At 36.8% G+C, this 17,133-nt stretch overlaps 2 protein-coding genes across 2 annotated transcripts in view; one reads left to right on the forward strand and one right to left on the reverse strand.

Moving 5' to 3' along the window:
* The first annotated feature begins 52 nt into the window (after positions 1–52).
* LOC149692093 (ras-related protein Rap1-like) lies at positions 53–12,283 on the forward strand. The gene is made up of 5 exons (XM_089867753.1): positions 53–185; positions 278–414; positions 825–945; positions 8,011–8,184; positions 11,055–12,283. The coding sequence occupies exons 2-5, from the start codon at positions 328–330 to the stop codon at positions 11,423–11,425; spliced, it is 753 nt and encodes a 250-aa protein (XP_089723879.1). The 5' UTR covers positions 53–185; positions 278–327; the 3' UTR covers positions 11,426–12,283.
* A 935-nt stretch (positions 12,284–13,218) lies between these two features.
* The window catches only part of LOC149692094 (thrombospondin type-1 domain-containing protein 4-like), a 93,579-nt gene continuing 89,664 nt past the window's right edge, over positions 13,219–17,133 (reverse strand). The window contains exon 16 of the transcript XR_016382617.1: positions 13,219–15,848. The gene's annotated coding sequence lies outside the window, so the exon portion shown is untranslated. The remainder of the gene's footprint in view (positions 15,849–17,133) is intronic.

A 17,133-nucleotide genomic window follows, 5' to 3' on the forward strand; every position in this document is an offset into this window, starting at 1 on the left:
CTCAGTCGAAAACGACTGGAGATTCGAAACGTTGCCGTGAGAACGGCAAAGTCTTTGATCCTCCTCCGATATTCGAATAAATCGCGCCGAGAGAGATGTGTTGTCCCAATGACGCGAAAATTTACTCACGCTATCATCCGGTCCACGCGAAAGTAACGGAACTAGAGGTTCGGGCCCTATACTAAGTATGGAGCTTTAATAAACACTCGGAATTCGCGATTATTATTTCTTTGTTTTAATTTTTATTTTATACATTCTTATTGTTTTCGCGGGGAAGGGGGTTCTCGAGACAAAAGACGGAAAATAAGTCTCTTGGTGCCTCCGTCAATGGGCCGGCACGCCCAGGATGCCCCACCGTCGCCGGCTTCAACTATATCGGGAAGCAAGACAAACACGCGAGAAAATAAACTTGTGGTAAATTTCGTTTTTAGAACTACCACTCCAAATGAGGAATGTTAAAAATGTTGATTTTTGGCCTACAGTTACAACTAATTTAGGATATTTCAGTTCATACAACTAAATCCATTAAATCAGTAGCAAATATTACTTTAATTCTACTCCTACAATAGAAACAAGAACAAAAATAAAATAAAAATAAATATAAAGCGCCTATATCGTAGCTTCACCCTGCACGTTGGTGTATTGCGGGTTAAACATTTCTACAGGCGCTCGTAGGAAATACATTGGTTTGAAAACCCCTAAAAGGTAGCTTTCCCCGGGAAGTTCTAAGATTTTCAAAACATTCCGTAGACCAAAAAGCGACATTACTTAGTATATTTAAATAGTTTAAAGCGAGGTAGTTGATTAAATTCGAACCAAAATAGGTTCTGGGAGCGGGGGGTGTCGGCAAGACGAGCTTGGTTGTTCAATTCCTGGAAGGTTTCTTCGCAGCGTCCTACAAACCGACTGTCGAGGACTATTACAGACACACGATTCAAATGCCGGGTAAGATAATTAACTTCGTTAAATGTGTGTTGAGTGTTTGTCTAGCAAGTTGTCCCGTAGACCTTATAAAGTAGTTGATTAGTTGGTTGAAATCAAACTGCCATAAACACAAAAAAAGTAATAAAAAACATTGAAACTTGAGGGAGTTGTATATCTATGATTGCCTGCAAAAAGAAAAGAATGTTGAAAGAGAATCACACACACACACAAAAAGAAATAGAGGCGAAACCGCAAAAAAACACAAGTCGATTGAGTGCGCTGTCAAAATCGATTCCATCCCATAAAGGAAATCGTCGGGGTAAAAAAAAATAAAACAACAGGCCAAATGGAATTCCAATACTTTTAGGGGTTACGTCGATGTTTTTCGGCATCCGCTCCATTTTCTAAGTTACGAACTTGGGATGTTGGAATGCGTAGAAAAAAAAAAGATACATCTGGGGCATCTATTTGCCTGTCAATCGCACCTTCCATGGCGTACCTAAAACTAAAAGTAATATTATCAAGAACCTCAATAGAACCTTGAGAATGTTCAAAGATGTAACGTCCTGATCTTAGGTTTTCCACAAATAATTCGCGGTCTCCTTACTCATCGCCACCATATTGGCAATTATATAACGACCCAGGTAGAAGCGCAAGTAAGCCTAAATGCATTCTCAGGCCTTATATTTGTTTTTTATACTATTATACAATCTGAAAGAATATACTTTGAGAACATTGATTTTGGATTATCTCAAAGAACGTGCTACTTTTAGTCTGTTTCCAAAAATAAACCCAACAACTGAACTCCGTGCACAAACGCTTCTAAAAAAACCCCTGCAGAAAGGGCAAATAATTTTACCCTATAAAGCTAGAGTCTTTGAGCGGCTTGGACCGTTCTACCTTAGGGTCAATAAGAGTCTAAAATAGGCCACTTTTTACAAGCCAAACTGCAATTATCCCATTTTAAGAAGTTTGGTCTGGTCTTTTTTCAGTTTTATGTTGTAGAGCCCATGTTCTTCGACACATTCACTCAGTTTGACCTAGAGGACACACCCTTTAATTTATGAAAGACTTATCAGAAACACCCTGTATATAAAAGTTTGATTACGATGTAAAGATACATGATTAAGTATTCTTCTTCATGTTGAATACCTAACTGAATCATTAACCTTTCTTACACTCCTATGGGCGAGGTTGATCAATTATTGCCAATCTAGAGAAGATTCCAGTCCCCCGGCGAACAACGGACATTAACTCGCGCAAACATAAGACAACTACATATATGATTGATAATTTGATACTTCCGCTTTAAATATATATATATATAAAGTAAGGAGAGAACGAAAGAAAGGGGGGGAACGAACTTGATTATTCAACGTTCAACAATCAAAACCTAAAACCACTGACATCCCACGCACGGACGAAGCATCTTAGAATTAAGGGAAGTTCTACGAATTAACTTATTATTTTCAATTGACCGTGGATACTATATCTTTACTCATGCGGTCGCTTGGCAGGGCGTGACCCGTATGGAAGGGGGAACTGGTGAAGGTTTAGGAAGAAAGAGTTAATAAAAATCTATTCCGGATAAAGGTCTTTTAGAAAAATGTTACGAAAGATTTTGGTTTCCAAGACAAGGGTAAGCCCTAACCCGTACCCGCGTGGGAAGAGATAAATTTGAAACCCAACGTTATGAATCTATTTAATTCTCCCTTGATGCAGCGAGATTCCTATTTTTGCTTTGGAACTTCTTGATAGTTTCTGGGAGGGGTAGAAAAGGAGAGGTATTGTGGGTTGGACTCGTATTCTAAACCGAAAGCCAAGACTCCCACAGTGGGAGAAAGGGGTCGAAGAGGGATTAAATGGTCACGTGGGTTACTGTTTGTATGTTGAGTTACCGATAAGCGATACTTAAGATGTACGCGGTTGTCAGTCAAAGAGGCGCGTACAAATCGTCTCCTCCTCTATACCTCCCTCATAGTATTAAACCTTGATAAATCAGATGCATATTGACGTGAAACTTGAATACATTCCTTTGTTTTAACTCCGTAATTTTTTTGGGGTCATTGGAAATTTGAATACTTTTCTTGCTCCTTGTTTAGGAGGTTGAAAGTTCTTAAAAAAAGAGCACAATCAACGTCCAACGATTCTGTTTTGGACGGAACATTTTGGGGGAATATTTCGGTTGTCAAATAACACAAAAGAGGAAGACAGGGGATGGCTAGGGGAACTAAAACCTTTGTCCAGATATCAGATCAACACCTCCTCTTCATCCCCTTCCTTATATTTTCAATTAAAGCTTTAATATTCAAGGAACGTTAAAGGTACCAGCATACGACAGCCCAACCCTACCCCCCCCCCTTTCTAAGCATCATACCAGAAAAGAAAAGGGAGAGCAAAATTGAAGGATGCTATACTAAGCTTAAACCCTATATCGAAAATTGATTTTGCCCAGGAGCGAGGGTTAGAGAAATAATAGAAGTTTTCCAAAACTAGAGCCCATGGCCTGGACCCCCATAAATTTTTCAGTCTTAGCTATTAGATTAAAGGCCTATCGAGACAAGGTACGATACCCTAAGATATAGAGCCCTAAGAAAGAGGGCCTAAAATTTATTAGTTTAGAACCTTCGAGAAAATATATTGGTAATAATACCCTCTTCGGATTAAAAAGTACCATAACAAAGTATACCGAGAACATATATTTTTACCTATACTCGATGTAATTTCATCCTAGACTACAGGAACAGAGGAGAGAAAAGGCGAATTGCAGATCATTTTCTTATTTAATGATGAACCGCTGAACTGATTAAATTATGTTTAGATTATATAATATAGTTATGTATGTTTAGTTCCAATTATAATGTTGAGAATGATTAGATGCAAACTATAATGTTTAGATTAAATTTAGAGTGGTATGTTTAAAGAGTCACTTTAGAATGGGTTTAAAATAATTATGTTTAAGTTGAATTAGTCATGATTAGATTCAATTAATCATTATTTTTATTAGAATATTTATATTTTGAGTACAATGAAATAGCGAGTTTTCATTCTGGTTAAAATATCCGCTCGAAAATATCGAACGTTAAAAGCTTAACTCTCCGAGGTAACTCCCTCTACACATCATGTTACTGTACCATGAATAAAATCTTAAAATAACTCGAAAAACGTTATTTTAAGGGTTCAGTTGATGTATCTTTTGTTTGACCTAAGTAGTTTGCTCAGAAAACACTCAGTAGTTGGTATTGTCGTATAAGACTTTAAGTATTTGACAAATAATAGAGTAAAACACTTTACCTTAACGGAAAGAGATAAAATAAGAAACAGCTGTAATCCAAACTTCGATAAAAAGCGACCCCTTAAATAACAAAACAATCCACGCAATTTCAGACGAAAGAGTCTCGAGAGTGTCATTAAAAAGAAACTCTTTACTCCTGACCTTTCCTTTTGTTTTAGTCGCTCAAATTTTCTCTTAAAAATATCGCATTTCTAGGTAAAAAGACAAAAAATATCTTCACAAAATGTATCATTAAAAAGATAAGAAATTCGAAACGAATTCCAGTTCAAAAAACTAAAAAAACGAAAAGGGAAAAATCTATAGAATGCAATCTTCCAATTACTCCTCCCACAGTATAAACCATTAAATATGCAATAGTGGTTTACAATAACCGCTTTTATGCGTATTGCATTTAACTTTGTGTGTTAATCCGCATCAGCTTCGTACACTTTACAAACTGCTATGAAAAAAACAAATAAAATAGATTTGAACAGACTTCCATCGGTTTCCATTATATAGAACGATGAAAGAATCTGTCTTTACCAGATTGTGTCATTGTAGTCCTAATAGCAGATGTAATCAATGAAATACTCCTGTAGTTTCGATTATGTGTCCAGTTCTGCGCGCCTTTCAGAACTTAGTCAATGAGTTAAGTTACAACAAAGGGCAGTATTGCACAGTCCAATTTTGTAATACTTAGCTCAAATTTATACGACTGAATTGCCATTTATAAGCCTAAATACTCCTACTTAGGCTTAGGGATCTATTGTAATTAAGTTGTCTATACTAAAGAGGGCTCTTGTCGTTCTCCCAAGTGGTGAGCCAAGAGATAGACTGCAGAGAGAAAGGCTAGTGGTTCAGTTTGAACCAGTAAATACTTGGGTCACAGAGGGCCTGACAACACTGCATTTAATGTAAAGTTGAGAGAATAGACATTTTCTCTAGCCTCCGGTGCCCTGTAGTTGATAGACTTGAGGTCAGGTTAGATCTACAATAAGTCTTTATAAATTTAAGCTGCCGAAAAAGTTTTTCAATTATTCATGACGTAAAACCTTTTCTTAAAAACGAACGAAGCGAATCTTTTTTTAGCCTGGGGACCACTTCGCGGATTTTTCTATCAAAAGGAAGAAATTTCTATTTTTCTTCTTTCCATTTCTACATCCACCCTCCTCTTCTCCAACATCTTCTCTCTTTCTCCTCAAATTCCTCAGCCCTCGCCTCACCATCCTACTCATCCGGTTCACTTCTAATCTATTTTTAAGAATTCCAAAAAACCGTGGGAGCAAATAAAAATCTGTTTAATTCACAAAATACCGAACTTAACACTTACTTCTTTTCAAAACTGTTAAATTTAATTTTAAGAAAAAAAACTGGCTTAATTCACACACAGACTTTGAATAATTCATCCCTGTTTGTTTGACTTTTAAAAGTTTGATTGACTTAAATTAAATAAAGCGTAAATTTAATTTTACCTTTTAAGTGTATGTTCGCATTTCAGTTCTTTTTCTTTTGAAGTTAATTTTTCAATTAAATTCCTATCTTACGGAATTTAATTAAGAGATTCCTTTTTATATAACCCTAAAAAACGAAAGGGTGTTAGAGAGTAATAGTTTGTACACTGAGAAAGAGGTAATACGGTAGAAGGTGAACCAGTTGCATTACTTCATTATGGGTTATACTTTAATGTCATTACCTCGTTGTAAGTGGACATACTACAACGAAGGAATTTGGATCGAAATAGGTGAATTTTCCACTATCCCGCTGACAAGTACTAACCGACTTGTCAAAAGAGGGGGGAAAACTTCTTCACATAACTTTCTCACACCATTTCCTTCCACTAAATCCACACACACCACATATCAAACTCTTCACACCTTGGTCATTAAAAATCTGTCCGATTTTTATGAGAAAAAGACGAAGAGTTTTTTTATTTACTCCGTTTGAAAGAAATAAAAAATCAAATACATATTGGTTTTATGGATCATAAATCGAGAAATTTTATTTACTTTCATCCAAGTGTAATTTAAGAGATTTTATTTATTTAGACAGGGGAAATAAGCTGTCATAAAGCGATAATTATAGGCGAATTTATAGTGTAACAAAATTAAGATTGAAATTTCGTACAGGTATTTGCGGTACCTACCAATATATTCTCTGAATTTACTTTCTTTAACAAAAACATTGTATTTCACCTGCCCCAGAAATGGCCGGTGTATAAAAAACTACTCAGATCGATTTTTACAATACCTGCATGTATAACAGTATAAAAATAACTCGACGAAGGTAAGGTGTATCGGTATTCCAATCGACTTTATCCCAATATGCTTGTACATGCAGTATTCTTGGAAATAAAATAGTCTACTATATACTCTAATAGCTTCCATATAACTTCACTTTCCTTGGGGAACAGCCCTATAAAGTTATACGTAGCATTCTTCTTTTCTCGGGATATATTTTTATAAGAGGAATGCAACAATAACTTGACGCATCTTTATTTTTATATTTCTATACGAAACTAAGAGAATTTCGCAATATCTATAAAATCTTAGGCTTACTGATAGGTATTTTACAAGTTAAACGATCTTAATACGATTACTGCAATCTGGCTATTATATATATTGCCAGAAGGGGATAATAGAAGAAGGATGACACTCTGTATCCACTTAATACGCTTAGTTATGTAACATGATTCTTCCCAGGCTCACCCTTTTCGTTTGCATCGCACCGTGGGGTGAATTTTACAACTGTTTGGTACTAAATCCTCAGCAATAAACCCACCAACCTTCCTAGTCTTTACGTGGGACAAAAATCCACACACGCGCCTTGGCAAATAGAGTAATAATGAGGGAACTATTTATTGCGTATGTGATTCGGTTTAGTAACCTTGCTCCAAATGTTCTCATGTTGGGAAGAATCATGCTACAATTACCCCGCTTTGTAGAGAAGTATTATATACGTCTGATATTACTAGATTCTGTGATTTTGCCCACAAACTATGCTAAGGTCTATGAGGAAGATCGTCGTTTGTCCCATTATCCGAACAGCCCCTTTGTCCGTATTGAAAACTGACCCGAGTCGAACATTGATAAGCAAATGGGATTAACCCTGCAATCCTAAACCTGCCTCAACGCCAAAGAGCTAAAAATAAATCCTTTCAGAAAGCTACGTGTATAGGAACTGTATAGTACGTCGCTCAGAAACTCTTAGTAAAACGGTAGATTGTAACTTTAAAGTTATCCTAAATATGTCATGACCGGCGAGCCACGCGAACAGACTTAATTAGGTAGATAGTATTAGTTTATTGCGCTTACGTATAACGGAGGTTGTATATAAGATTAATAATTTGCATCAGACAGTCCTTCTGACGTCAGTTCGATGGAGTTGGGTGTATGTATAAAGGAAACCCACATTATTCAATAGGTTCGAAGAGAATAGCCTGTTGCATACACGTTGTGAGACGATCGTTTCTCGGACAACATAACTTGATATTTCAGGGAAAGTTACGTAAATATAGCAAAAGGAGTAAAAGGTTAAGCTTCTGTATATCAGTATGTTGCGACAGTAACAAGGGTACATAGCTTTAGAATAAAACTGGTGACCATCTAATATAAATACCATTGAGATGACCTTGCAGCCACTAACAAAGGTCACAATGACGCAATTATTAATATAAGACTTTCTTCATCACGAAGTAAAGGTCACCGAGGTGTACTTCGTGTTCAGTTTCTCAATTTATTCTTTGCCCATAGCGTGACATATTGCTAACTAAATCCCACCAAAATAATTTCAGATTTCTCTTTTCAATTTCACAGACGGAATCTTCCATACGGTGGAAATACTTGACACAGCGGGTTCTCATCATTTCCCTGCCATGCGAGAACTGAGCATTCGATCCGGGCGAGGATTCGTGCTGGTATTTTCAGTGGATAGTCTACAATCATTTCACGAAGCGATACAGCTATGGGAATTGATCGCCCGAATTAGAGGTAAGCCTTGGCTATGAAACAAACCTCGATCCTTGAGCGTATTTAACATTCAAGAAGGATGATCAGGAAAGTCGACTAAGCTCGGCCCATATAATAAAGGTCAACTTGATTACCGCGAGACTGTGGGCGCGAAATCACGTATTTCCTTCCACAACTATAACAAAATAGAAAAGGGGAAAAAAAGGGCGGGAAAAATAACCCAATCATAATCCCTTCACCAGTATATATCTCTATTAGTTTGAGTGGTACGTTGCTAAAAAGAAATAATCTCTAATCCAGGGGATTTTGGGCTTTTAGCTTTTCCACGTTGACGTGTCTAACATAACAACATGAATCTATTTCATTCTGAAAGTGATATTGTCCATTGCAAGTTGTCCATTGTCATTTCTCTTAAGCTACTTGAGTAGATTCTTAAGACGACAGTACTCTAGGGTAGGTTGTTACTAAAAGTGTACGAAGAGATACGAGTAAAAAGAAAAAAAAGGATGGACATTTTGACTGTCCCAAAATCTTAAGCCACTTCGATCTCGTTTCTCCTCGTTTTCTAGGAGTATCCTATACACGTTGTCAATGTTCCTTAAAACCGACAGATGAGATTGGGTAAGGGTGACCCACACTTTGGTAATGGTAACCCTGGTTCCCAGTGAAGAGTAAATCCTCGTTAATCAAGCCAAAGATTTTCGCGACTTTTCTCGAAGTGAAGTCTCCTTAAAGTGGGTCTCCTAGAAAATCACTCCGTAGAAAAAAACTGTAGGGCATGATCAATTGCTAAAAATGAGACGACGGAAGGGAGACTTATCTCTCTTACGGACCTCTTCCGCTATTACGCGTCAACGACTGCGTGCAACTCTAACCCTTTACCCTCTTAACTCAAGAATATCTACAATTCTCCCTATAATGTTAATAATAATGCACCATACTCTTAATTCTAATTAAAACAGCTCATTTTCTACACAACTGCACTTTGTGGCACTGTTATTTTAACCGCGAATGATCGCCATGTTTTCTGAGAAACTCTTATTTTGAAAGCTTTGATCTTAGCCAAATGATCGAGAAATAGTTTGAAGTTGGGTAGTCATAGAAGAATTAAATAAATTCTAAGGTTAAATCTAAACCCGCAGAAGCTGGCCCGGTGACGTCCTCTTTTTAGTTTTTTTTATCGATGTCTACTAAGGAAAAGAAGCGAAGAATTGAGAATAAGAATAAAAAAGATAGTGGCGTGACCTATATCAACTCCTGCTTAGACTGCTTCTTTTAGGTTTAAGAATCTAACGAAAACATCGCCAAAGGAATGAAGATAAAGTTTTTCCAATTTTTATCCAAGCCTTCTCCTTCCTCTCTACTGTTGTCTACCGATTTTTTGCAATGGAGGCCTAACACATTCCCTCGAACGTTGCGTGACCCGGGTATTAGATATTATATAGAAAAGAAACAAAACAATAAAAATGTTGTCTGTATGATCGATTAGGTTCTACGGCACAAATACGATGTCAATCCTTAGGGTACAAGCCCATCCTAAATTTCTTAGTCGAAAGTACAATAAAAGCTACGCATATTTCAAATTGGAACCATATCCATGGCGACAGTCAAAAAATGAAGCAAGATCTAAGAAATAGTTGATCCCCTCTCTTACTTATAAACCGGACAAAATTTCGAAATGCAAGTCTGAAACCCTCCAGGGACTGCCACGCGTTTCTCGGAACCTTGTTATTTTGGAAAAGGTTGGACAAAGTGACCGCCCACCTTAACCTAAGAGCGGGAAATCTTAGAAAGACCTTTTCATTGTTAAGGCCCACGAAAATTAGGCTTAACTTGACGATTCTAGCTCGTGAATGGTGATTTCCAAAAATCAACTGGCTGGAGCATGCACAAAGCACTTCACCCACCGAAAGACTTTTAGTGTAAAAATGCTCGTAGTTTCTGGTACTTTAAATCTTTTTCTTTCCTCTAATGGGAGTGGGGATGCAGGAAAAGTCCGGAGAAAAGTACCAGAGTGGGAACGCAGGCATCAGTCCGCATCTCTCCACCATCGTTCTTGTCTCGAGCTTGATCTAGATTCTAGAGTCCGGCTAGCTCTCCCACTCTCTCCGGGCCCCTCTGGGCTTTAAAAGACGGTAGTTCTACTCTTTGATCCTATAAATAGTTGATCGAAGAATGACGACAGGGAAAAGTCTTGTATAACGCGACTTCGGTAAGAAAGGGAGGTTGGCCCGAAGACTCGCTATACTTGGAAGAAAACGTTCCTGGTTTATTAAGAATTTATGAATTTGATTTTGTAGGGCAACCTTGCGACATTTAAAATGTGTGGCTTCGACCCCCTATGGCTTGTATAACATTTTTGAATTTGAATTGAATTTGATTTAAGAGGCTGGGCTGGTTTAGTCGAGAGATGCGGAGTTCTGTTATTCAATTTCTTTTCAGGATGTTTTCTAGTAAAAATATTTACCAATAAATGATTGCAAACTCTTTCTCAAACCCTCACAGTATTTTTTCCAGTTGATTTTTGTTCGACATCGGTTAAATAAAATTACATCCGAATCCATGACAATTCATCTGATTGAAGGAAGTCATAACAAGCACTTCGTCTTGGGAAACCGCATAAACATTTTATTGATCTCGGTTTACCGAGAATCACATCAGAAATCCCTTGAAATTAAATCGATAACTGAAAAGCCCCACGCATGTTCTAAGTTTTGTTATATAAACTCTAGTATAAATTGAAGTTGAGTGGGAGAACAGAAGTTCAATGAAGATAGGAAAGCATTAAATATTTAAGCTCCACAGATTGCTCTTTCGCGAAATGTTTAACTCTCGATTTAGTTTACCATTAGCGATATAAACGCGTTACCATACCATTCCTACTCCCACAGGAACTCAAGTTCCCTTGATACTGGTTGGCAACAAGAGCGATCTGGTAACGGAGCGGCAAGTTTCGGAAGAGTTGGTTCAACAGACTTCCAACGAAATGTTGCTCCGTTGCTGCTATATCGAGACTAGCGCCAAATACAACGTCAACGTCAGCCAACTTTTCATCCAACTATTGCAACAGGCCAAAGCCATGGAGGAAGCCGCAGCCGCGGAGCTAGCCGCCAGAAGACCATCTTCTAGACGTCTAAGCCGACGGCTAAGTTCCTTCGGTTCGCTACCCGCTTGGACCATCCGTCGCAAGTCCAGCACTACCAAACTAACCGAGGAATCCGAACTCCCACGCCCCCAGGACAATAAATGCGTTCTTCTGTAAAAATCCAATCTTCTCCGAACGACGTACAATGCCCTGGGACCATACTGTGAGTGAACGAGCTAGTAATTTTCTATGGACGGGACCGCGTCATATATACGCAAATCATATAAGTATATAAAAAACCTTTATGGTTTAGAATAGACTCTGGCGGAGTGCGTCGTAGCGGATCTCTATTTCGTAATAAACGCGAACAAAAATGGCTAAAATATACACACAATATAAGAACCCTCTAGACCTTTTACCTGAGTCCCTGTTTGTAAATATAGCGTTATTTTTGTATAAAAGAACGTGGGAGAACTTTTCAACGGAGAAAACAATAAACATCCAACCCCTATAACAAAATAAAATAGTTTTATGACAACAAAATATATAGAATTTAAATAGGTTTTTGAAAAACAAATAATATAGGGAAAGCTGTATTTTCAGAATAACATCCTAGTAGGCCAAATTGTAAATGTAAAGATATCGGTTACTAACTCTGGAATTTGGTTACCAATTTATATTAAGTTTGAATAACAAACAGCATATCTCAAGTTTCGGCCTTTTTTAACGCTTTTAGTAGCGTTTTAACCACTGAGCTCTTGCGTATTGCTACGAAACCCAAAATAGGGAAAATATTTTCGGATAAGGTTAAGGAATGAATTTTAAATATGAAACTTGTATTTTAGAATAAAAGAAATGAAATATAAAGGAACGTTGAAAGGAATTTCAGAGTTTATGAAAACATTTGTTATATATCGGAGTTGACCTTTTCTTTAAGGGGTTCAACAGGGTTTACTCGTTCAAGTGTACTTAAAAACCAACAAGGATATGTATATTATGATGATTATGAAGTATTCGTATATAATCGTGATGTTGCTAGACATAAATTGGATTTTGAATAAGTTATGGTTGTTGGTTATTTTACAGGTTAATTTTAGTTATACAAGGAAATAAAGGCCAGTGGAGTAGGAGGATTTATTTAATTTGAGTGCATTCCGAGGGACTAATCACTGTCAGATTCAATGTGTACAGAGTAAAATTAACTGCATATTGCTTACGATTAGTGATTGGCCCCTCGGTGTATACGGAAATGCGAAAATTTCTAATCATGGGAAGCCTTATTAAAGTTTCCTTTATATATTTCTTGGAAAGAGAAATATATTCCTAATGAAATATGTCTTTTGCTAAAAATATATATAGATATATATATATATATATAATTTTATAGGTAATATTTTATTTTTAACGTTATTATTAAGACGTTTGAATATTGTGAGTAATAAAGACTAAATATTGATTGCGTAATATATAGGTACCTTTAGTATTATCAGAAGGGGATAATAGAAGAAGGATGCCACTCTGTATCCTCTTAATGCTTTAGTTATGTAACGTCATTCTTCCCAGGCTCACCCTTTAAGTTTGCTTTCCCGCTCATCAAACTACAAATGGGCATCGTACCGTAAGGTGAATTCTATAGTTGTTTGGCACTAAATCCCCAGCAATCATCCCACAAACCTTGTCTTAACGTCGGACAAAAATGTACAAGCGCGTCTTGCCAAATATTTAAACGCTAATAGAGTAATGATGAGGGAACTATTTATCGTGTATGTGATTCGGTTTAGTAACCTTGCTCCAAATGATCCGATGTTGGGAAGAGTGACGTTACACTTACCCCGTTTTGTGGTACACTTCTCTCGAAGAGAAGTATTATATACTTCTGGTATTATCTATACCAAAGTGCAAAAGTGCTAACTTAATATAATATGAACATACATATATAAAACTAAAAATAAATTAATTGAAATTAACTAATGAATAAGAATTGTTACGGAATAAGCAAAAGCAGCACCGTCCAGCTTGTGAACGGATTATATGTAGAAAGGATAAGGTACGTTTAAACGATGCTTCAACTAAATTATAATTAAAAGTGACTAAGTTGACTAAATAACTAAGTGGTTGTGAACAAATAAATATAATAATAAATAAATAAATTATAGAATAATAAATGATATATTAATTTTAAAACGCGGTCGGTTTAACTGATGTAAATATAGCGAAAATATTGTGTAAATATTAATTGTGACGGTGTCTAATTATAAATAAATAAATATATAGATAAAGGTCTTTACGTGAAGCGAATCTTTTTATTGACAAAAGGGGTTTTGACCTTAACGCTTACTCTAGCGTCTAAATGTAAATTGCGTGTTTTCCTTCAACATTTTCGGAAGAGTTGCCTATTGGAACTAATTTACATTATTCTTCCTTTCAATTTCCGTTACGGTTTATAAAAAGAAGTTGTTTACTTAAAATTAACTATGCATGACCTGCGAAATCTCACGGATTTTTTGAACTTCACTTTATTTTTGGAATGTTTACGGGTTAAGAAATCCATCACGTTTGAACAGAAGTCAAAAATAATCCTGACTAAATCTAAATATTTTAAGAACAGTGGCAACAAGGCGTTGCAATTTATAGATAAGTTTCCTGGTCCCAGGAGAAATACGCAAAAGGCAATATCCAAACCGATCGATTGTTCATCTTGTTCCAAGCTTGGAATGGAACACATTTCCCAATTAAAAATCTATTCTTCTATAGGTATTACAATATGTTCATAAGATATGTTCCATAAGTTATAAAATGGAGCTTATCATGAAGTGACGTAGGTCATAGATTAGAGGTAAAGCGACGCCTGGCGAGGTGCTGTCAAAGGCTTAGCACAGACTAAATAGGAAGATGGACTGAAAAATTAACCGTCGTTCTCGAACTAGCTCTCTAGCATTACGAAGCATAGATAGTGTTATACTTATGGAACATATCTTATAAACTTATGGTATTTCCTCCTTTCTGAGCTTTAAAGATCCAACAGCAGAGCCTAAATTCTTGAAGATGGAAGCTATAGAGGAACTGACCCGCATTCCCGCTAAGAACGCATGCACCAGCGCTCTTCTCGAGGTGAAGCTTTTAATTTACATAATTTAGTGGACAATTGCAAAGGAGATTGGAATATGTTAACCCCAACCAGATTTTTATCACCTACACCTTAGGTTCCGTAGGAAAGTTTATAGTCATGGCTTCGGCGATACGGTTACACGGTTAGGTCACGGTCGAAAGATCGAAGACCAGTATGATTCCAGCCAGACTAGATCCTGAGAGGGAATTTAGATATAACCTACGCGTTTAGCGAAATGTCGAGCCGCAGTCATTCGGATCGGATCAAGCCTTAGGGGCCCCCTTTGGGCTTTGCCCCTCGCATTGTCACGTCCACGCTCAAGGGATTTCGGCCAAAAACTTATTGCTTGGCTCCAGTTGCTCTCGCATTCTTCTCTCGATTCTCTCTCATACTCGTCGTTCAGAAGAGCAAATAATAAAAGCGACGAAACAGAAAAAACACTCTCAAAATCATTGAAGTGCGCGCAGACTAGCTGACCGCGTAACTACCCATGAAAGAAAAACTCCAAAAAAGAAAGGAAAATAAAGGAAACTAATATATTATTCTTAAAGAGTGAACCGACGCCCTTCCTTCCTTCCTTTTTATTTCTAAACAAATGAGGAAATCGAATATTGAAATGGAAAAACTACAACAAAACTAAAAAAAAGAGAAATAAATAAAATGGAAAATATTCACGTGGAGAGAATATAAAATATACGCAACTACATACAGTACATGTTTCTTGGGATATTTCTAAAATAGATGGAAAAGCCTGCAATGTTTTCCCAATTGGAGTGGGCCCCCTGCTATTTTAAATTCGTATTGCAACAGAATGCTCTAGTGTAGTCTGTTTTCCTACATGGGTTTCCAGGGGATTTAATCTAAAAAAGTGTCTCGGTCCAGTCTATCCTATAGAAAAAACAAGTAATTATTTTCCCGGTATGCAACAGAGTAATTAAAGAGAGGATAAAAGCCTTTAAGGGTCCCTAGAAAGTTTGTGGATTCACTGATGAAGCTGGTTTTAATAAAGATGCCTTCCCTTTAGAAAAAAAAATATCAGAGACCAGTCTCTCCTCCACTAGCAACGTATAAGTTTATAATTAAAAACTTTCAGAGCAGTCTGAATCAGGTTGAATGTTCACCGCGTACTAAGCTAGATACCTTCTTAATTAAGCTTATAAGCCCAGCTTTATACTTGCTGAAACTTCCACCTGATATTGACTGTAATATTTCATGTCCCCAAGAAGTCTCTTATAATTTTCGTCTTCTTTATACCTTGAGTCGTCAGTCAAAGAATGCGTAGGTCTCAAGAATTTCATTTCACCAGAGGGAAAGAGCCACAGGTAAAAAAAATGACGCAAAAGAAAAGAAGCTTGACGTCACTTCCTCGAGATGTGAAGGTTGGTAAACTCGTTTTCAAGAAAACCACCATGTTTGGTCTTTAATTCCGATATCTTAACCTCGACCGACTTGATACGATGTTACCAGGAGATGTTCTAATCACGGAAGGGCCTAAGAAGTTAAAAAGGGGGAAAAATAAAAATTAAATAACTACGCGTAATTTTTAAAAGTAAGCCTAAGGTGTAGTAAATTCCACAATATATAAACTTCCTAACTTTATAGCCCCTAGATAATTTTTCAACAGTTCAATAAAGTATCATCAAGTGGTTGGACAATATCCCGTTTCAAGGTTTTTTTGAGCGTGAACGCAATCTGATAGAAGTAAATCAAGTGTTCATCCCCTTATTTTAGAGCCATATTCAAATCTTAAGCTCCTCTAGTGTCAACAGTCCGAAATTTATTTTTATGTTTCGTTATTGCCAAGTAGTAATTTTTAGGATAAGATTGAATAGATGCAATTATTTCTGGTTATCCCCCTCTCCTCTTAGAGAAACCATTACTTGATTATACTAATTGGATTGGGCCAAACGAGAACGGCCTTGCATTCGATATACGTTATGCCGGAAAAGATATACCCAGGCTGAAATGAGCGCGCTTATATTACATAGCCAGGTATAACCCCGAAATCTGTTGGTTTGATTAAATTAAGGCCAATTCACCTAGAAGCTATTCTAGTGTCTTATACAAAGGTGTTATTATCCAAGCGAACCTTATCTCTCCCTCTCTCTCAGTCTAACGCTAATTAAATTGAGTCAAATATTCAAACAATTCCAGAGAACAAGAGATTACTCCCTTAATATACCAGGGAGTTAACGGGTATTTTAATTTTACGGATTATCATGACCTTCCCATTTACACTTGTAGGAATACATAAATTGAAGACACCTTAACATATTCAAGGTAAGAAGATGAGATGACAAAAAATTACAGATTAGAGAAAACATTAAGCAACAGAAATTGTCTAAGAGTTTAACGCAACAATGAGTGTCGGAATTTTACTGTTAACCTCTTGCGCTGTTGAATAGGTCAAGGAGGACTGTTGAAGGACTACAATTATCTATAGTCCGTTTCATTGTAAACATGAAACAACTTGACAACTAAACATTGTCCGACTTTCTTATTTCTTGGAAGGTTTTGAAACCTATCCTTCAACAACAACAAATTTCCATGGTTTTTATCATAGAGCTCTTGTTATGAAGGGAAGAAAATTAATAAAAATAATAAGTGGATTTATACCGGAATATAAATTAGCATTAGAAAAGAGCTCCGTTATCCGAGGAGCTGGCTTTGGGCCACCGTTATCGTTGTTCATCCCGGGCTCTATTCAATAAGAGAACAATTGAAAACCCGTTAAAGACAGGCAAGGCGACAATAGCACCACTCGCAAGCTGAATGT

This window comes from Phalangium opilio, unplaced genomic scaffold, assembly GCF_054372755.1.
Source record: "Phalangium opilio isolate 3A_F unplaced genomic scaffold, DU_Popi_V2 ptg000024l_1, whole genome shotgun sequence".
Lineage (NCBI taxonomy): Eukaryota > Metazoa > Arthropoda > Arachnida > Opiliones > Phalangiidae > Phalangium > Phalangium opilio.

Excerpts from the sequence above, each read along its gene's own strand:
- LOC149692093 (XM_089867753.1), top strand. The coding sequence starts at position 328 with ATGGGCCGGCACGCCCAGGATGCCCCACCGTCGCCGGCTTCAACTATA. Across the intron at positions 415-824 it reads CGCGAGAAAATAAACTTGTG|GTTCTGGGAGCGGGGGGTGT; the intron begins GTAAATTTCGTT and ends GAACCAAAATAG. Across the intron at positions 8,185-11,054 it reads ATTGATCGCCCGAATTAGAG|GAACTCAAGTTCCCTTGATA; the intron begins GTAAGCCTTGGC and ends CTACTCCCACAG.